The sequence below is a fragment of the Bufo bufo genome, chromosome 2 (genome assembly GCF_905171765.1).
Source record: "Bufo bufo chromosome 2, aBufBuf1.1, whole genome shotgun sequence".
Lineage (NCBI taxonomy): Eukaryota > Metazoa > Chordata > Amphibia > Anura > Bufonidae > Bufo > Bufo bufo.
In genome coordinates, this window is record NC_053390.1 from 730545867 (window position 1) to 730568136 (window position 22270).

At 48.8% G+C, this 22270-nt stretch overlaps 1 protein-coding gene across 2 annotated transcripts in view; it reads left to right on the top strand.

Moving 5' to 3' along the window:
* Positions 1–22270, top strand: part of NFXL1 (nuclear transcription factor, X-box binding like 1) — a 128007-nt gene that overhangs the window by 17808 nt on the left and 87929 nt on the right. For both annotated transcript variants that reach the window (XM_040418905.1, XM_040418906.1), the window contains exons 5-9: positions 5927–6060; positions 11267–11445; positions 12110–12271; positions 20730–20830; positions 21374–21488. In XM_040418905.1, coding sequence (XP_040274839.1) covers positions 5927–6060; positions 11267–11445; positions 12110–12271; positions 20730–20830; positions 21374–21488 — 691 coding nt within the window. The remainder of the gene's footprint in view (positions 1–5926; positions 6061–11266; positions 11446–12109; positions 12272–20729; positions 20831–21373; positions 21489–22270) is intronic.

Consider the following 22270-nt stretch of genomic DNA (forward strand, 5'->3'; position numbering starts at 1 on the left):
GACGCCCCCATTCAGTCCAGCAGGTCTATGACGGCCGGGCAGCATTAGGTGGGGGGGAAGGCAATCTCTGAAAAGCCACGCTGCGGCTTGCTGGGCTGCAGCCTTCGTCCCTGGGGGGGGGGGGGGGGAATTCTTCCCGCCCTTCTCCCCCTCCCCCAGTCGCCTGCTGAGCCACTGCCTTAACCCTTCATGGCCACCCACCATTCTTAGGCTGGCACCTGATTATCTGGGGCCCTTCCCCTAAGTACACTGTACATGAGTGGAGGATTTAACCCCTTACTGCCTCTGGTCATTGAGGCCGGCTTCCTAGTTTTATAAAAAATAAATAAATAATAATTAAGGACATGTCCGTCCATACGGGTCCCCCTCCTCAGCCTCGTTTGGTTGATGATTCTCCACATGCTCAATCCAGTGACGGACCCCTGCAGGATCCAATCCGTCCTCCGGGGCCGTTTGGTGATGAATTTCCACCTGGGCAATCCAGTGAGGGACCGCTGCAGGATCCCAATCCGTCCTCCTGGACCGTTTTGGTTGATGATTCTCCACTTGCGCAATCCAGTGAAGGACCACTGCAGGATCCCAATTCCGTCCTCCGGGGCCGTTTTGGTTGATGATTCTCCACCTGCACTATCCAATGCGGGACCACTGCAGGATCCCAATCCGTCCTCCGGGGCCGTTTGGTTGATGATTCTCCACCTCCGAAATCCAGTGACGGACCACCGCAGGATCCCAATCCGTCCTCCGGGGCCGTTGGTTGATGATTCTCCACCTGCGCCATACAGTGGAGGACCTCTGGGATTCCCAATCCACCCTCCTGGTTGTTGGTTAATAATTATCCACCTGCGCAATCCAGTGGGGTCCGCTGGAATCTCCTATCCAGTCTCTGGGGTTCTTTGGTTGATAATGCACCGCCTTCGCAATCCGGTGGAGAGACTTCTGGGAGTTTCCGTTCCACCCTCGGGTGGTTTGGTTGATAAGTCCTTCCTGCGCAGTCCACAACTGCCAGGGGCGAGATTCTGAAGGGTAGCTCTACGCGCAAGCGAACTGCAGCAGGACAATTTTCTCCTCTAATATTTCCGCTCCCCTACTCTTCCTCCCTAAATCATGCTCAGACACACCCTCCCTCACTGGGGCGGGTCCGTCCAGAAAGAGAGGAGAATCTCTGATTCGGATCCTGATATGAGTCCGAAGCCATCTTCCAGAGATTGCGTCTAGGTGGCCAGCAGTACTGTCGTATGCATTACCCACTTCCTTTGGTGGTGTAACTGCACTACTTCAGGATACAGTGCCTGTCTTATACATTGTCCCCTTCCATAGGTGGACTAAGTACAATGACTTGGGGGTTTGGGACCTGCCATATGCAGATCCATCGGTGGCGCGATGACCTGTCACTGGTTACATTATGTGCTGTATGCATTACCCCCTTAGGTGCACTATTGCACTCCACGGGGTACAGGACTCGCCATATGCGCTAGTTCTCGCTGTGGGCATTCGCCCCCCTTCTTAGGTGGGGTATTCTCCCTACCACTGACCAGTACTTGCCGTATGCTCACCTTCCTTAGGTAGCTAATTACTCTACCATTGAATACGGTTCCGACTGTCCGCTATCCTTCCAGTGTTGCTCATCACCGTGCTTCTGTACCGTGCTTCTGTCGCATTTCCCCCTTCCGCTAGTGGATCACATCTTCTAGTAACATCTTCTGCGGCACTACGGCTCTAGGTGCCTTCGCTTTTTTCCAAGAGGGCGTGGCTACAGTTGGTTCTCGCAGGCGCCCGACACTCTTACCCTAGTGTTATATGGGTGCCACCAGTGGATACGGTGGCTATTCATCGTTGCATCCTTCTTTTGGTGCTGGTTTCGCGCCTGATTATGACATCCTCTGTCTTCCAGGGGGTTCCTAGCATCACTTGTGGGTCTTACAGACCCCCCCCCCCCCATCTCCATGGGCCTCTGTTGCTCCGGTCGGTCCTGATATTGTCCGCATCAATACGTAATACATACTCCGTTGCACTTACCTAGTGAGTACGTTCCAGCGGGTCGACTCTTTTTGCTGACTCCATATTCTCTATCCACCACTCCCCATTCTCTGGGGAAGTGGTTATGCTGGCGACTCTGATTTAGCTCCTACAGCTTGTTTTCCTCCACAGGTGCGGCTTGTCGCTAATGTTCGAGTTTATGGTCTCTGCAGTGGGACATCCCCCTCTGGTAGGGGTCCTACCCTGGAGCTAGCTTGGCAGTTGCGCCTGTTCAGCGCCCTTCCAGGTATAATTTTTAGGGTTAGCTCCACATTACTGGGGCACGTGGTTTCTACGGATAGTATCAGGCCTCTCCCTCAGTTTTTTGCGTTGCCGGGGCAAGCGCTGGCTACCACTGTGGTAGCGGTATTATTTTCCCTACATGCTTGGGTTCTTACTGCACAGCCCCTCGCTAGGCGGTGGACTCTTTAGCACCGGATCGGTGGCTTCTACGGGTGTTCCCTCCTCTGCTGGGATATGGGGCTGGCATTGCAGTGTGACTTTCCTTGCCTGGCTTCCTTCTCGGGCGGAGTTCTTTTGGCACGGCCGCTTGATCTTTGGCTACTTCTGTATAGTGTCGGTCTCTTACAGGGTAGGGGCTTAGACCTAGCCTATTGCTTCTCTTGTCTTTCCCCCTCTGGCTCATGGTTCATTGTCACCCCGTATGCCTTGGTAGTTCCTACGTTGCTACCTTCCCTCACCTGCGTTGCATGGGGTATTCGTTTGGTGCCTTTCCATTCCAGACACGACCTGGTCCCAACTGGTGGGCTGTGACGCCCTCCACATTCTTCCTCCTACAGGGACTCTTCCATTGGTCCTGGTGTGCTAACGGTATCTGCACAAGGGCTTCCGCCTTCTCTCCAGAGCCAGAGTTCCGGAAGCATCCGCCATGGAGGTCCTGATTCTCCTTGGCGGGAGTTTCTTCCCCTCCTTCTCAGGGTTCTACGGAAGGTTCGGATGGAGGACATTCAGACATATCCTAGTCGCTCCGAAACTGACTCGTCGTGCGTGATACCCCGACCTCGTTCTCCTGGAGACGTCCCTTGGTCACTGCCACTCAGAGACGTCCTTCTTTCAAGGGGTTCAGTCTTACATGACCTTTTCAATGACGGCGTGGCTATTGAGACCGCCGTTCTAACGTGGAGAGGGTTTTTCGGCGGATATCTTCCGCACTATGATTCAGGACAGGAAGTCTCCATCGCCAGTATCTATTCTGGGTCCCTGGAGGTACTTCTGAGGCTTCTCTGAAGCCAAGACGTCCCCCTCACTTTGGGGTTTTCTCTCTCCTTTCTACTTTAAGGGTTGGACCTTTGTTTAGCCCTTGTTTCCTTGATGGGTCAGGTGTTGGCGCTTCCGTCTTGGGCAGCCTTCCAGGTTCCCTGGTGCCCATGGGAATCTTCTTTCAAGGAGCGGCACATATGGTTCCTCTGTATCGTCCTTGCAGCCTTGGGATCTGAATATGGTTTTCTCAGCATTCCTTCTTCTCCCGAAGGTGGTCTCTGACTTCCATAGCACGTTCCTTTCCTTCGCGCCCTACGGAAGGGGGATACATTATGGACGTTGTCAGTGCTCTACTCATTATTAGCAGCCTCCAGTCCCTCTCGGCGTACGGATCCCCTTTTTCTCTCAGGAGGGTCCTCGCTGGGGATTGGCGGCCCCCAAAGGGCGATTGCACGTTGGATTCTGGCAGTGCTGCAGCTTACCGCGCTCGGAGCGGGGTTCCACCCTTAGGTGTCACGGCTCACTCCCCCAAAGCGGCGCTTCTTGGGTTAGGAGGAATCGCGCTTTGGCTGCACAGTAATGTAAGGTGGCTCCGGTGCTTCTTGCACATGTTCGCAAGAAGTTGCCAGGTGCATACTTATGCATCGATGGTCGCTGCGTGGGCCGTGTGGTCTTGCAGGCGACAGTTCTTAGTTGACTGCACGGGCGCTTGCTTCATGGGTCTGTGGTTTTTCCCTCCCTGTGGACTGCTCTCGGACGTCCCATGGTATCTGTGTCCCCCAATGAATGTGGGCGAGAAAACGAGATTTTGTAAAACTTACCAGTAAAATCTCTTTCATGCTCTTCATTGGGGGACACAGCACCCACCCAGTATTGTTGTTCGGCCACAGTTGTGGCTGTTGCTGGTTAGAACCTGGTTCGGTTCTTGGCATTGTTGCTGTTCCACATTGTTTCGTTGGTTTACTTGCTTCTCCTACTGCTTCTCACAAACTCTCTCCAAATGTCTCTCTCCAGGCTGGAGGGGGTATAGCTGCCAGGGGAGGAGCTAACAGCTTTATCTAGTGTCAACGCCTCCTAGAGGACATAGCTATACCCATGGTCTCTGTGTCCCCCAATGAAGAGCGAGAAAGAGATTTTACTAGTAAGTTTTACAAAATCTCGTTTTTCATCAGACCTCCGAGCCCCTATCAGACCTCCAATGTTAATCAGACCTCAGCTCAGACCCCCAATGTTTATAAGACATCCAAGCAGACCTCAGATAAGACCCCCAATGTTAATGACTCCCCCAAGCAGACCTCAGCTCAGACCGCCAGGATCAGCGCAAACATTAAAAAACAATTAACAATTAAAGAGTTTGTCCGGGTTCAGAGCTCAACTCGAACATACCTCCATTTTCACCCCGGCAGCCCCCCTGACAGGGCAGCGCTAAATCCCGCCCTAGTCAGTAAAACGCCCATCAGAGCCGGTGACGTCACCGAACACACTACCGGGCGGTAGTTTCTGCCCGGCAGTGTGTTATTGAAAACAAAAGACCAATCGCGCAGGGCAAGGGAGCGCTTTGGAGCATGAGATGCTCCGATGCTAGCCTCAGGGGGGCTACCTGGCTGAAAATAAGGGTATGTCCGGGTTCAGCTCTTAACCCGGACAACCCCTTTAAAGGGAACCTGTCACTGGTATTTTGTGTATAGAGCTGAGGACATGGGTTGCTACAGCTGGGAGTCCTGTATGTGAGATGAGTCAGGGACAGGACTCATCTCAGGTTAATTTGCATATGTATCAAATCGTTTTACACAATAAAAGCACACAGGTGACAGGTTCCCTTTAACTTACCTCTCCTGCTCTGGACACCACTGCCCCCGCTACTCACATCCACACTCTTTAGATCAGAGCCCGATGTGAATGACCTCAGATCAGACCCCCAGGCTCAGAGCAAACATTAAAAAACAATTACAGGGGTTGTCTCATCACAGACAATGGCGGCCTACCGCCCTCCTTTTATTTTCTATGGTGCCATCGAAAATAGTTGAGCACCGAGCTGGCTTGGCTATTTTCGCCGGGCCATGGAATTTATTGAATGGGAGCCGTGGCCGGCCCATTCACTTCTATTGGGAGAGTGCTTGGTGGTGGCCGGACCGGAGTCCTCCAACCACCACTTTGCGGGGCTCCGTCCCCGATATAGGTGCGGGTCCCAGCTGTAGTCTAATTGACATAACTGTGTGTATGGGCTCATTCACATTACCGCATTTATTTTGCGGAACTAATGCAGATCTATTCACTTTAATGGGGCTGCAAAAGATGTGGACAGCACACCTGGTGCCCTCTGTGCTGTGTCAGGACGTAGTGAACGTAGGTGTGCACTATGACCCGACGGTGTGCAACATAAGATCACAGTGCATCGCAGCACTGGCAGAAGACCAGGGAGCGGTGAGTGCAGAAAGAGCACTCTGACCCGAGCAGGAGAGGGAAGTTGTTTTATTTTATTGTCTGATTGGGGGGGTCTGATCTGAAGGGGGTGTCTGAAATGAGGTCTGGGGAAAATTGGGGGTCTGATCTGAGGTCTGGTGAAATTTTTATTTTTTTCTTATTTTCCCTCTTCTAAACCCTAAGTGCAGTTTATGATCAGGAGCACCGTATAAAGTGAAAAATACGGTAATTGGTGACATTCTAATTATACATGTCTTGTTTGTAGGTCTGGAGCTGCTCTGGCTGTTACTGCATATTTCACATGCCTTGCATCCAGAAGTGGGCCAAGGACAGCATATTCCTTGTGTCCTCTCCATTGACTGATGACAACTTTGAAAAGAAAGATTATCCTTGGCCCTGGTACGTGAGGAAACTGAAATCCTGATACCTACTCCTTGATGAACCGTAACAACAAAATCTGTTCTGTGATTGTATTAGTTTATCTCTGATGAGGTTTCATATTTAGTTTTTCTCGCTCATATCATTGGGGGACACAGGACCGTGGGTATAGCTTGCTGCTGCCACTAGAAGGCGACACTAGGCTGAAAACTGTTAGCTTCTCGCCTGCAGGCTATACCCCCTCCAGCCTGGAGAGAGTATCTCAGTTTTTAGCTTAGTGTCGTAGGCGGCAGACCTCCCTGCTTAGCAGGGTGTCTCTTTTACAATTTATTTTTTATTTTATTTTTATTTCTTTAGGTTAAGGGGCACAGATTCGCATGCGTCTCTGTCTCCCTGGGTGGCTAGCCGGTGTCGGTTGTCCCACCGCCTTGCCCCTCCAAGAAGACAAGTGGACCAGGGCAGCCTCGCTCCCCTACTTCCCACCAGCAATAGGGCCACCTCCTCACCAGCCCTATCGTGCCCGGACCCCTGATGACTTCTGCCAGCGGTCGTGGGGTGGCCCTGCTGTGATGGACTTTAAGGGCGAAGTTCACAGAAGACAGGTGAGTATTACTTCCTCTCTCCCCTCCCTCGGCTCCTCTTCCCTAGCACCGTCCCTGTCGTCTGGGTAGCGATCTCCCTCCCTCCCTCCCTCCCTCCTGGGTACACTGAATACCAGCGGCGGCGGCACAGCACTGCGGGGGTTAATGACCACAGCATCGCGGCGGCAGCGCTAAGGGGGAAAGAGCTTCATCTATCACGGCTCTCCCTCTTGCGGGTCCTCCTCCTCACAATACCGCTCCTCAAGCGTATTAGTCGGCACAGTATAGCCGGCAGTCCGGTCCCCATATTAACCCTTCCGACTCATGGCGGCTCCCGACATGTGAGCGCCGGAGCGGGGTGGTTGGGCGTGGCTTCCTCTTCCTTTCTGGCCATATTCACTGATTGTGTGGAAAAATGGGCCTTGCCTCCGAAGGTAGACACACCGTTTGCTTGCATCGCAAAAAATAAGACTATTCCGGTGGCAGATGGCTCCTCTCTCCAGGACCCAGTGTATCGGCGCATTGACTTGCTATCTAAGTCGGTCTTTGCAGCCAGTAGTTCAGCCTTACGCCCGATCGTCGCATCGGCATGGGTGGCCAAGGCAGTTTCGGAGTGGGCCCTCCGTTTGAATCAAGATCTTGCGACCAATCTTCCTCCAGCGGAACTCCAGTCCTTGGCGGTACAAATTTCCCAGGCAGGAAAGCACCTCTGCGAAGCGGCTTTGGACGCGGGGACGATGGTTGCCCGCTCCTCGGCTCTCGCGGTATCTATCCGCCAAGAGCTATAGCTTAAAGTCCGGTCGGCGGATTTATCCTCCAAACGTTCTCTTTCAAGACTTCCCTTTGCCGGGTCTCGGCTCTTTGATACCCGACTAGATGACATTATTTCGGAAGCAACAGGGGGACAGGGGGAAAAAGCACCCATCTACCGCAACCCAAGGCGAAACGTTCCTTTCGTCCTAGGGTCACATCTTCCCGTTACCAGTCCTTTCGTAGGTTTGCGGGCACTGTCCGGCGGGTCCACCCGCAGCCAGACCACCCAATCAGGACCAACGAAAGGGCCCATCCTTCAAACCCCAGCCAGCATGGCGTCCACGAGCACAACAGCCTCGTTCCACTCCCGGGAAACAGCCCTTCTTTTTCAGGAAATGTGGCGAACTCATATTTCGGACGATTGGGCACAAGAGGTAGTGACATCAGGATACAAGATAGAATTCAAGTCTATCCCACCCAACCGTTTTTTCCTCTCCCAGCCACCCACGGATCTAGTTCGGGCGGCTGCTTTCTTCCAAGCAGTTCAGTCCCTGCTCATACGGGGGGTGATAATTCCGGTCCCCTTACAAGAGAGATTTTACGGGTTTCTATTCAAACCTTTTCATAGTACCCCGCGTACAGCCCTCAGTTGGGGGACAGAGTCTGCGCATCTGTTGGCAGGGAAATCCTTCCTTCCAGTCATTTGGACGATCATTACAACCGACGCCAGCCTTCGCGGTTGGTGCGGAGTTCTCGCCACACGGACGGTCCAGGGCGTTTGATCTCCATCGGAGTCCAAACTTCACATCAACATATTGGAACTCCGGGCCATTTATCTCTTCCTTGTCCATTGGACTCAACTTCTGCAGGGTCGTCCGATCAGGATACAATCGGACAATGCCACAGCTGTGGCCTACATCAACCAGCAGGGAGGGACTCAGTCTCGCAGTGATGCAGGAGTCCGCTAAGATTTTACAGTGGGCGGAGTCCCATGTTCCGATGATTTCGGCAGTCTTCATCCCGGGAATGGACAACTGGACGGCAGACTTTCTCAGCCGGACAACGGTGGACCCGGGGGAGTGGTCCCTCTATCCGGAGGTGTTCGAGGCCATCTGCCTTAGGTGGGGACGTCCGGAAGTGGACCTGATGGCGTCCAGGTTCAATCGCAAGCTCTCGTGCTTCCTCTCTCGTGCAAGGGATCCGACAGCACACGACGTGGACGCTCTCGTGGCACCTTGGTGTAGCTTCGCGTTCCTTTACGTGTTCCCACCGTTACCAATTCTACCTCGGATCCTATGCAGAATCAGGAAGGAAGGCATCAAAACGATCCTGATTGCCCCAGACTGGCCTCGACGAGCTTGGTACTCAGAACTCATGCTCCGTGGCCCCTGCCACTCAGAACCGATCTGCTCTCCCAGCGCCCAGTCTTCCATCAGAATTTAGATACGCTACATTTAACGGCGTGGCTTTTGAAACCTTTCTGCTGAAACGTAGAGGTTTTTCTGATGCGGTCATTCGAACCATGATTAGGGCCACGAAACCTTCCTCTGCTAGGATTTACTACCGGACCTGGAAATCCTTCTTGCGATTCTGCGAGTAACGGGCTCTTCCTCCCAGGCGTTCCTTCAGTCAGGATTGGACCTGGGTATGGCTCTCAGTTCCCTCAAAGGGCAGGTCTCGGCCCTGTCCATTTTCTTCCAACGTACTCTAGCCGTCCTAGGTCCGGTCAAGACATATCGGCCTCCGTTGCACTCTTGGGACCTAAACCTGGTTCTCAGTTCGCTCCAGGCAGCGCCGTTCGAACCTCTGAGTGAAGTTTCCCTCTGTCTACTTTCCTGGAAAGTGGCCTTCTTAGTGGCCATTACTTCGATTAGACGGGTTTCTGAGCTGGCAGCTCTCTCCTACAAGGAACCCTTTTTGGTGTTTCACCAAGACAAGGTGGTTCTTCGTCCAGTGCCATCTTTTTTTACCAAAGGTTGTTTCTGCCTTCCATGTAAATGAGGACATTGTTTTGCCCTCAGCCTTCACATCCACGGGAGGTCTCTCTCCATCGTCTGGACGTAGTACAAGCCTTGAAGATCTATCTGTCTGTATTGGCTCCCTTGAGACGCACTGACGCTCTGTTTGTTATCTCGGAAGGCCCTCGTAAAGGTTTGGCGGCTTCAAAGGTGACTATTGCTCGGTGGATTCGCTTGGCCATTGCCGAGGCTTATCATTCCAGGGACAAGGTTCCTCCGCCCGGAATCACTGCTCACTCTACCAGAGCGGTCGGGGCTTCTTGGGCACACCTCCACCACGCTTCGGCGTCTCAGTTGTGTAAGGCAGTGACTTGGTCCTCTCTACACACCTTTACTAAATTTTACCGGGTGCATTTCTTGGCCTCGGCGGATGCTTCTCTCGGCTGCAGGGTTCTGCAGGCCGCAGTACTGTGACTTCCACGGTCCTGTGTCCCCCAATGATATGAGCGATGAAAACAAGATTTTTGTGAACTCACCTGTAAAATCTCTTTCTCGCTTGATTCATTGGGGGACACAGCACCCACCCACATATAGTTGTAAGGCACGTGGGGTCTCTGTTTTGCCAGTTGGGACCTGGTGTTTGGTTCGGTCTCATGACTGTGTACAGTTTTTTGTTGATTTTCATTTTATTCTGGTCTCTCCTACTGCTGGAGCACAAACTGAGATGCTCTCTCCAGGCTGGAGGGGGTATAGCCAGCAGGGGAGGAGCTAACAGTTTTCAGCCTAGTGTCGCCTCCTAGTGGCAGCAGCAAGCTATACCCACGGTCCTGTGTCCCCCAATGAATCAAACGAGAAAGAGATTTTACAGGTGAGTTCACAAAAATCTAGTTTTTTATACCCGTTATAAAATTTAGCATTTAGGGGAGAATATCTTGTTCTTACCATTATCTTCTATTACAGTGGTGCCCAACCATTTTTCCTGAGGGCCGCACTAGACATGGTATTAATTTTGCGGGCCAGAACCAGGTAGCTTTGCTGGAAAGAAATGCAAACACTGTGAGGGGGGCACGTGTAAACATTACTACTGTGAAGGGGCAAATATCTGGGCATTTTTTCTGTGAAGAAAGGGGCACATATGGGCATTTTTTCTGTGAAGGGGCACATATGGGCATTATTTCTGTGAAGGGGCACATATGGGCATTTTTACTGTAAAGTGGGCGCATCTGGGCCTTTTTACCGTGCAGGGGGCACATTTGAGCATTACACCTGTAAAGGGGGCACAACTGGGCATTACCCCTGTGAAGGGGGCACATCTGGGCATTACCCCTGTGAAGGGGGCACATCTGGGCATTACTCCTGTGCAGGGGGCTTGTGAGCATTACTACTGTGAAGGGGGCACATCTGGGCATAGCAAGACTAAGGAGTGAAATACAGGAAACTCTCTCTAGAAATGCCTTGTGGTGCAATATTATGAGTCCTCTCTCCCTCATTAATATTGCTAAGCGCGTCCTGAGGAGAAACCCAGGCGGCCCACATGGGCACCAGACATAGTAATCACATATTAAGAAATAGGCTCAGGTCCAATCACTTCCACCGCTACCACACCTCGCCAGTCACATCCTCCATAGACCTCCTGCTCCCATCTGACTCTTCCTCACCTTCTCCTTCGACGTGCTCTGATGCCTGGCTGAGAGTCCAGAGGGGGTCTGTACGGGCGCGGCAAAACTAATAAAAGTACTGCCCCACAGTATAATTAGTAATGGCGGTGCAGGCGTGTCTCTTCTGCAACTGTGCGCAAGTTCCGCCTTTGGTCACAGCACGTGCCGCATGACACAGCTTCGCAGGCCGGATGTGGCCCGCCGGCCGTAGGTTGGGCATCACTGTTCTATTATAACTGTTGTGACCTTATGTACTCTTTATCCTTATGTTTTTTAGCCCAAAGTGTCGCTATGAATATAAGAGATCACAGACTCCTGCTAGGTATTACTGTTATTGTGCAAAGGTAGAAGACCCTCCTTTGGACCCGTGGCTTGTCCCACATTCCTGTGGACAAGTTTGTGAAAAAGAATTTAAGCCCTCGTGTGGTCACAAATGCCTGCTCTTGTGCCATCCAGGTAACTAGTGAACCAGACTTTTATGTATCTGGAACGTATAGCAAAGCATTTTTTTTCACTGAATGAATCTATAGAACAACTTCTGATCCTGAGAATCTGAGAGCCAACATATTCTTTAGGCTAATCGTTCATTGTGTGGTCCATTGCACGGATCCCCTGTTGGTCTCCTCTAAAGCAGTACAATGAAACAGTTGATTTGTGTCTGAGTTTCCATCTTCCTCTTTAATTACAGCAGAGTTTACTGTTCTATATGGATAAAGTTAATCTGTAGTGATTGCAGTCAGATTCCTCTTAAAGGGGTATTTCCACATTAGACAGTTATGGCATATCCACAGGATATGCCATATTTGTCTGATAGATGAGTGTCCCACCCCTGGTAACTGCACCTGTTGACAAAATGGTGGTCTTCGAGACAGTGAATGAATGGGGAAGTGTCTGTGCATGTCCAAAGTCATCCACCACTTCAATGGGAGTCACAGAGACAGCCAAGCAGAGGTGGGACCCGCATCTATCAGACATTTATGCCATGTCCTGTCCTTATGCCATACGTTTCTAAGGTAGGAATATCTGTTTAAGCTCAAAGTTTTTTTCTTATGTATCACTTTAGTAGCAATACTGCATATATTTAACACTTAATTGATATATATATTTTTTTCTCTTTTAGGTCCATGTCCCCCTTGCCCAAAGATGGTGACCACCACTTGCTATTGTAAGAAGGCAAAGCCTCTTCCTAGGCGTTGCAGCACCAAAGAATGGTCATGTCAGAAGTCATGTGGGAGAATGCTGCTATGTGGACAACACAAGTGTGAAAATCCCTGTCATAAAGGTAGGTTTCATTAATATAATACAGTAGTGCTTGAAAAATGTAACCTAAAACTACATCAGATGTTCACACAAGTCCTAAAAGTATAAAAAGATAACTACCGGTAAATCAAACAAATGAGTCAAAATGAATAGACTTGGTCATTTGGTCAATATCACATGTCTGTGAGTGGCAAAAGTATGTGATCCTTTGCTTTCGGTATCTGGTATGACCCCGTTGTGCAACGATAACTGCAACTAAATGTTTCCAGTAATTGTTGATTCGCCCTGCACATCGGCCTGGAAAATATAACGCAGGGGCGCTCCCCTAGTGCGTTACCCCAGATAACAAGAACACGCACGGTGTAGGACAGCTTCTTACTGGAATGGGATGTGCAAAGCCAAAATAACTTCAATAGAGGTGAACAGGCTGCTGCTCCTTCCAGCCGGCTGTCCTCACAGGAACCAGAGATTCATGGATACTGTATGCAGGGCCGTCTTTAATATTAAACTCGCTGTATTGAAAAATGACAAGCAAGAAATACAATAGATCAATCAAAGATAAATACAGTGAATTACGCATCACATTACATGAGGAAAAAGACAAAAATAAAGAATTTTTCTTCATCAAATTGTTAATAGTCAAGACATATCAATAGTACAACATGTCAATGAACATCCATTTTAACATTCTACCTCGTGTTATATTCTTTCCAGTGAACACTAAACTGAATTTCTGAAACTGTGTGATGGACAAAGCAGTATGACTAGGCTATAGAGTGTAAGTGGACTGTCGTGGCAGTCGGAGGAGAATCACACCACGGTCCCCATATCTTTTGGTATTTCTGGGGGCATCCTCTACGGGAGTAGATGATCTTCTCAAAGGGGATAATATTGTTGACAAGGACTTTCCATTGACTAACTGTAGGGGGCCTGTCCGCCATCCATCTAAGAGCAATAGCTTTCCTGGCTAGGAAAATGGCTTCCCTGATAACGGTGAGAGTATAGCGTGATCTTGAATCTTAATCAATAATTCCCAGAAGGCAAACCTTGGGGCAGACTTCTGAGAAATCTGGGATCAGGGAAGAAATGACCTCCACCACCCCCCTCCAGAATGGTTGAATGTAACTACAGTCCCACACTAGGTGCCAAAAATCTGCATTCAGCTGTGCGCATCTGTGGCATCCAGTGTGTGGCTACTACCCATTTTGAAAAGCCTAGTCGGGGTGAGGTAACACCTATGCAATATAAAGAATTGTATCAGTCTATTAGTGAGGGATGGAGATACAGCTATTGGGGCTTCCAGGGCCTCGCTCCATTCTTCATCCGTCAATGTGGGTATATTCCCTTTCCATTTACATTCCGCACCCAATGGAGAAGCTGAGATTTTGAGGTTGAGCAGATGTGTATATATGGCGGATATCAGTCCCCTCAGTCCTTGTGTTCTTAAGACCCCAATGAGTGGATATGAAGACACTTGTCTCTTAAGAGCCCGGATCTGAGCCTGGAGGGCATGTCTCAACTGCAGATACCTAAAGAAGTGTGGCCTCAAAACTCCCACTTTGGTCTGTAACTGAGAGAAGGAAAACAGAATGCCTTTCTCATAAAGATCTTTTAAATAGCAAATACCGTGCCCTTTCCATATCCTCTCCCCTTCACAGTGTAACAGATGTGGAAATAATGGATTGTTCCACAGCTGGATATCATCTGGTAGATCATTGTATTGCTGCATTTTTGCAGCCCTCCACACCTGATGTGCAAGTTTATGAATCGGTAGGAGCGAACCTGATACAGATGTCAGGCCTTCTATAACCGGCCATAGAGTGGAGAGTTGCAAATACTCCTGCAAGTAATATTCTGAGTTAGGAAGCACATCCTGGGTCACCCATGGCACCAAATACCGCAACTGACCAGCAAGAAAATACAAGAATAGGTCCGGTAAGGCCGCCCCACCCTCATCCCAGCTCCTCTGTAGGGATTTAATGGCCAGTTTTCATCTGTTCCTACCCCAAATGAACGTTGCCATGAGAGAGTGCAATTTATCAAAGAATTTACGTGGAATGGGTACACAGGCATGTTGCAGCAGGTACAGAGCCTTGGGTTGTTGGGTTGGAGAATCATTTTGATTATGTTTATGCGGCCCATGGTGGACAGCGGTAAAGTGTTCCAGGACTTAAACTTATCCACAAAATGTGACACCAAGGGACTTGTGTTCAGTTCATGTGATGATTACTCCTAAATACTTAAATTTATCTACTACTATCAAGTTCTGATACACTGGTGGCCACTCCGAGGCCCATAGTGGCATAATGGCCAATTTTGCCCAATTTATACATAGACCAGAGAAGACCCCAAACTGCTCAATTAGGGTAATTGCTCTAGGCAAGGTGGAATCTACTGAGTCCATGTACAAGATGAGATCATCAGCATACAGACCCAACCTATCTTCCCTGTTTCCTATAGCTATGCCTTTAAAAAATACTATCCTGCCGGATTCTTAATGCTAAATGTTCAATAGCTACCGCAAACAACAGGGGGGACAAAGGGCATCCCTGCCTGGTTCCTCTGTGTATAGTTTAAATGTTGACGATAGGGAGCCATTAATCATAATATTCGCGGATAGGGAGTTGTAAATGATATTGACCCACTTAATGAACGTAGGACTAAAGCCAAAATACCTGAGGACATGCACCAAATAAGGCCATTCTACTGAGTCGAACGCTTTGGCCGTGTCTAACGCGGCCAATACCCATAATCTCCGGTCTGCGCATCCCATCTGAGCAATAACCTGTGCCCTTTGTATGTTGCTAGAGGTAGATCTACCAGGAATAAAGCCGGATTGGTTTTCGTGTATAATGGATGATATCGCTCTGTTCAGTCTGTTTGCTAATAATTTGGTGAGAATTTTGTAGTCTAAGTTTAATAGCGAAATAGGACGGTATAAACCCACACTCCAGAGGATCCTTGTCGGGCTTTAACAGGACTACAATAGAGGCCTCGTACAGCGATTTCTGGGAGTGTATCAGTATTCAGAGACGCTTTGTACATGCGCAGGAGCTGCGGTGCCAAAAAATCTGCATACTTGGAATACACCTCTAATGGGATCCCATCCGGTCCGGGGGCTTTGCCTGAATTCAACCCTGAAATCGCCTCACTCACCTCCTCCAGGGTGAACTCCCCATCCAGCATTTCCCTATCTGATGCAGACAACTGCGGGTAGGAAACCTCCTGAAGGTAGTCCTCTAGTGCCTGAGTGGTATACTGAGCCCGAGAGCAGTACAGGTCCTGATAGAATTCTTTGAACCGATCCAATATACCCTCAGGCTCAGATATCACCGTCCCACTATTGTCTGTAATGCGTAGTATCGGCTGAGACATGTTGTTCCTCCTCACTACCTGTGCCAGCAGTTTGCCAACTCTGCTGCCTTGTTCAAAGGTTTGTTGCTGCATAAAAAGCATCTTGCGGTCACTTTTCTCCTGTAAATGGTTCATGTACTGTCTACCCTTCATCATCCAATCCCTCCTGTTTTCTTCAGTGGGGTCTGAGACATATGCGGATTCTGCATTCCTGCACTGCGTGCCCAAGTCCTCCTCCTTACGATGAGTGAATTTCTTAATGTAAGAGATAGACGACTTAAGGCACCCGCGCAGGAAGGCTTTCATAGTCTCCCATAGCAGGGCAGAATTTGTGTCCGCTAAGTTAACAGCAAGAAATGCATGAAGTTGGTCGGGTATCCTATTATTTAGGGACATTAAAGATAGCCAGAACCGGTGTATGCACTGTTTGGGTATACGGGTAGCAGGATAGGGGTCAGTGATTGAGGCCATTATAGGTGCATGGTCAGACGGGCCCTGGGGCCCATAATGTATCTCTCGCGTTGCCATGAAGGTGCCAGGGGTGCCCAGGAAGTAGTCAATCCTAGATAAAGCTCCCCTAGAGGGAGTGAAGCAAGAAAATTCAATTCTATCTGGGTACCTTTCCCTCCAGATGTCAATCCACCCAAGCTAAGACAATAGGCGCGCCAGGGCGGTTTTACTTGATGTCTGTCTATAGGAACTAATGGACGGGTTGCGGAATCTATCTTTCAAATCATCCAGGAGCAGGTTAAGATCCCCCATACCTAGTATCCTGGCTGACGGAAATTGTGCTGCGAATCCTGCCGCTGCCTGTAGCAGTGAAAGATTGGCAGGAGGAGGATTGTACATATTCAGTATCACATAAGGCATTCCGTTAATATGAGCATATACAAAAATAAACTTCCCCTCTGGGTCAACATTCGTGTGATGGGGTTCCCACCTAACCGCCCGGTGGATCAATAGTGACACCCCTTTAGAGTAAGAATTACCATATGCACTTTCCACCCACTGAGCCCAGGGTTTCCTAACTCTCCCTCCAGTTTCTGAGGTAAGGTGTGTTTCCTGCAGTCCCAGAATATGTGGAGCAAAGCTGCGGATATGTGAGAACACAGCCATTCGTTTCCTAGGTCCTCCTAAACCTCTGACATTCCAGGACATCGCTCTTAAACCCGCCATAATGAATACCAGTTATAGAAGTAAGGATAATCACCCAGCTCCTGGGGTCCACTATGGAGGATAATGTTCATTGTATATAACTCTCATAGCTTGACTATTAGACATTGCAGTAATAGTGTAAAACATTGTGTATACTCTTAACCACCCCAACAGTGGGTGAACTGATAGAACATAATCACATCCATAATAACAATTGGCCATGTGCTTGGGGGACCTGCACGGTGTATATAGGTGGTAACCCAATGCAGGTGGAGTAGCTGGCTCCCCCCATATGCAGTAATACTTGCCGGTTAACCCTCAGTGTCCCTGAGTCCACATAAAAAAATGAGGCAATACATTACCCAACTTTGAACCAGGGTAGCATTGAAGAACAGAGGGTGTTCATGGTGCAGTCCCTGCAGTAGCCTTTTCGTCTCCCTTGGGCATATCAATAGGGGCCTCAGTTGCAAGCCCGATCACTTGGGAGGGGAACGGCGGTGTCTCCCAGATAACCAGTCCTCCACTTCAGCAGGATTGGAAAAGAAAAGTGATTTGTCGCCGTCCACAACTCTCAAGTGTGCAGGGTACGCCATGGAATACTTGAGGTTCATCTCCTGAAGGCGCCTTTTAATGGAGACAAAGGTAGCACGTTTCTTCTGAAGGTCAGCAGAGAAATCCGGATACAAAGAAATGTTCGCAGAGCCCAGTGATATGGTTTGTGCGACTCTAGCTTTCGCCAGAATGAGATCCCTGTCACGCCAGTTTAGCATGCGGGCTAGTAGGGGTCTTGGGGGGGCACCAGGAGGTAGCGGTCTAGCAGGAACTCGGTGTGCCCTTTCTACTGTATACGCAGATGAAAAAACAGCATTAGGGAACACCTCCTTAAACCAACCCTCCAGGAATCTGGGCCTTCAGCCCGCTCTGGCATGCCGATGATACGCACATTATTGCGCCGTGCGCGGTTTTCAAGATCGTCACATTTTTGACGGAATAGCTCCACAGATGCCTCCACTGCGGTGATCCTTGCCGGTAAGGGATTGGTTAGATCCTCCAAGTCCGACACTCTAGTCTCGGTTAGCCGGACCCTCTCACGCAGCTGCTGCACATCTTGGCGCAATAGGACCAAGTCCACTCTCACCTCCTCTATCTTCCCTGTCAGGGAGACCTGGCACCCGGTAATGGCCGCCATAAGTTGTTGGTGGGAGGTTTGCAGGGTGAATTCGGGTTCAGCCTCCGCATCAGAGTGTGGCTGCTGTGTCATCTGGCTCCTGGTGCTGGCCGCACGTGTCGGAGACGGAGCCGCGGCGCCATGTTGGAAATCCTGTCTAGCGAACTTCTTTAGTCGCTCCGCCGCCATCTACTCTTTGCTGGGACTCATGATTCGGGTCTAGCGCTTGCTGCTGACTTAGGTAAGCTTGCGAGGTCAGAATTCTGCAAATGTAGGGGTCAGGATGGCTGGTGGGAGCCGGAGCTGCTCTTAGATGCGTCCGGCCATTACGGCAGTTGGCCACGCCCCCCGGCCGTCTTTAATATTGATTGGACCCTGGGCAAAAATTTACTTGGGCCCCCTGGATCCCGCCTTTCCACACCTTAGCAGGCAATCACGCCCTCCATCACAACACACACACAAAAAATCCACACATCTGGTAGAGTACGGTGAATGGCTGTAAATACTTCCAGTTCTGAAGACTCCAGCGGCTCAGGATCAGTGCTCTGGGCAGCTGGGCTCAGGCTGGAAGTGGGCACCGCTCTGCAGGAAGGAGACCGGGGCTCGGCTCACCCTAGTGTTACAGTGCACCCCAGCACCCTACAGTATGCAGTATAGCACCCTATAGTATACAGCAACCCACAGTATGCAGTATAGCACCCTATAGTATACAGCAACCCACAGTATGCAGTATAGCACCCTATAGTATACAGCACCACACAGTATGCAGTATAGCACCCCACACTATACAGTACCCCACAGTATATAGTAGAGCAGTATAGCAGCCCACAGTATACAGCACCCCACAGTATACACCACCTTGCAGTATAGCACCTCACTGTATACAGCACCCTAAACTATACACGATACAGCACCCCACACTATACAGTACAGCAGTATAGAACTCCACAATATACAGCACCCACAGTATACAGCCCCCCACAGTATACAGCCCCTCACAGTATACAGTACAGCAGTATAGCACTCCACAATATACAGTATACAGCCCCCACAGTATACAGTACAGCAGTATAGCATTCCACAATATACAGTATACAGCCCCCCACAGTATACAGCCCCCCACAGTATACAGTCCCCCCACAGTATACAGACCCCCACAGTATACAGGCCCCCACACTATACAGTAGTTTGCAGTATATTAGCATAACAGCCCCTGTCACCTTTTCCTGATGTAATCTTCACAAAAAAAAGCTCCACAGTTAAGGCAAACTTCTGTCACAACACTCCTGGTAGGACCTTGCTGACCTCATAGCCATGTGACCGGTAATATTGCTAGGTTACTGGTCACATGGTGATGATGTCATCTAAGGTCCTAGAGAATCACAGCTCACAGTACGCTGCCTGGAGTGCCGGTAGGCATGGCAGCACCCCCTGTGTAGCTGACAGCCTGACACCCGGGGCAGTGGCTAGCAGGGCTCAAGAGGCAGCTGCCTTGGGCCCCCCAGGAGCAACTGGGCCCGGGGCAGCTGCCCCTTTTGCCCCTTGGTAAAGACGGCCCTGACTGTATGCTGTAAAAAGGGATTCACTTGTGGCAACAGGTCAGCCATTTGAGTCTCCCCTGCACATCGGCTTGGAGAAATTTTAGCTCATTCCTCCATGCAAAACAGTTTAACTCTGGAGTGTTGGTGGGTTCCCTCCCTTGAACTTTAACTTTATTGTTGTTTAACCATTCTTTGTTGGAATGACTTTTGTGCTTAGGGTTGTCGTCTTGCTGCATGATCTACATTCTCCTAAGATTCAGCTCATGGACAGATGTCCGGATATTTTCCTTTAGAATTTGCTGGTGTAATTCAGAATTCATTGCTCTATCAATCCATTTTGGCCCAGAGGCATCAAACTAGGCCAAAACCATAATACTACCACCAGCGTGTTTTACAGATGGGATAAGGTTTTTATACTGGAATGCAGTGTTTTCCTTTCTCCAAGCATAACTCTTCTTATTTAAACCAAAAAGTTATATTTTGATCTCATCCTAAGGCTAGGGCTACACATTAACATGTGTCGCACAACATATAGGCTACAACTACACTGCAACATGTTTCGCACAACATATAGGGTACAACTACTCTGCAACAAGATGTCGCACAACATATAGGCTACAACTACACTGCAACATGTGTCGCACAACATATTTTATAATGCTAGTCTATGGTGTTGTACTGTAACATGCTGCAACTGCGACTTGACAGTCAGCGCAGCATATTACAATGCGACACCATAGACTAGTATTATAAAATATGTTGTGCAACATTACTGCGACAAATAATTCCGAGATAAATGTCGTAGTGTAGCCCTAGCCTTAAGGTTCACATACTTTTGCCGCTCACAGACATATGATATTGGATCATTTTCCTTGATAAATAAATGGCCAAGCCTAATATTTTTGACTAATTTTTTTTTATCCTGTTAGCTTTATTAATTCATCCAAATAAATGTAGAGTTAAAATGAATCACATGGAAAAGTGGCAACACTGGGTCACACGTACACTGAAGGTAAGCATAATTGGGATACTAATATAATTACACGCTTGTGATACTTTCTTTCTACTGTGTTTTTATTTTAGTGGGGTTAGGACATTAACAGGTAGCACACTGTAATTATATTCGTGTCCTAATTATACTTCCCTTCAATGTATTTGTGCCCCGCTTGTTGCCGTATATGTCCCTTTGTGTTTGTGTACCTATTTTTGTTCCATAAAAACATGCAGAACGTCTTCTGATTTATATATGTTTCAATTTTCAGGAGATTGTCAGCCGTGCCCAAGAGTCAGCAAACAAAAATGCCTATGTGGAAAAAAGGTTGCCGAGCGGTTGTGTGCAAGTCCGACATGGCAGTGTGACATTGTGAGTCCCTTCACCTCTACTAGATGACACGAGTGTTATTGAGCAATATTTAGATGTAGATTTTTGGCACAAAGGGGGTCATTTATTAAGACTGGTGTTTTAGACGCCGGTCTTAGTAACCCGTATATCTGACAGTGGAGGCACCGAAGTTATGGAGAGGCGCCGTCCTCTACATAGCTTCGGTGCATCCTGCGCCAGTCTAAATGTAACCCAGCTTCCTTGCTGTCTTACATTTGGACCATTTTCTACGCCTAAAACAGGCGTAGAAAATGATGAATGAGACCGGGTTGCCGGCCCATCCCCTTCCTTGCCCACGCCATGCCCACTTTTTTAGACCTGGTGAAAAGTTGCAAATAACATTTGGGCTGCAATCTGCGCCAGAAATATGACTAATGTAGGCGTATTTCCGTATAATAAATGACCCCCAAAGTATCTTTCCATATTTATTCAGTTATATAGTAGAACCATTTGATAACTTGTCTCGTTTATGGTAAATTTTACCCCCAAAGAAGACACTTAGGTACATTTTACTTATTATTTCAGGTCTGTGGAAAAACATTACCTTGTGGGAACCACACCTGTGAACAGGTTTGCCACGCTGGATCATGTGGACAATGCCCTCGTTCAGGGAATCGATTGTGTCCATGTGGAAAATCAAGTACGATTGTAATAGTATATACTTCAGGTCTTTTTCCAGTCTTAAGTTAAAGGGGTTGTCCCACCTCAGCAAATGGCATTTATCATGTAGACAAAGCTAACACAAGGCTCTTACTAATGTATTGTGATTGTCCATATTGCCTCCTTTGTTGGTGTGATTCATTTTTCCATTGCATTATACACTGCTCGTTTCCAGAGGTTATGGTCACCGCTGCTGCGCATGTGCCTATGTGCGCTCCCACTGTCCCGGCCACCAGAGAGGTTGGTGCTTTTTCCTATAGTGTGCAAGCACGACCACCACTGCTGGATTGCACAGTGGTCATAACCCCTGGACATGAGCAGTGTATAATGTGATGGAAAAATGATTCCAGCCAGCAAAGATGGACAATCTAGCAGAGCAATGAATGGGGAGATCTCTGGATCCATGTGAGGTACAGGGCTGGTTCTCGCTTTGTTAGAAAGAGATTGGCATGTACTATATGATCTTATACTATCTGAATTTTCATTTTTTACATTAGTCATGGGATAACCTCTTCAAGGATTGGGCCATTTTTCATTTTTTGCGAGACAATTTGTACTTTCTAATAGCATTGTTTAATATTGCATATGATGTAATGGGAAGCTGGAAAAAAAAGTGCAATTTGACCTTAGTTTTATGGGTTTTGTGGTAATACTGACTTGTTACCTCCATTTTTTGGGTCAGTACAATTGCAGTTATACCACATTCATATAGTTTTTCTTGTGTTTTAATACTTAAAAATAACTTTGGGGGAAAAAAAAAGA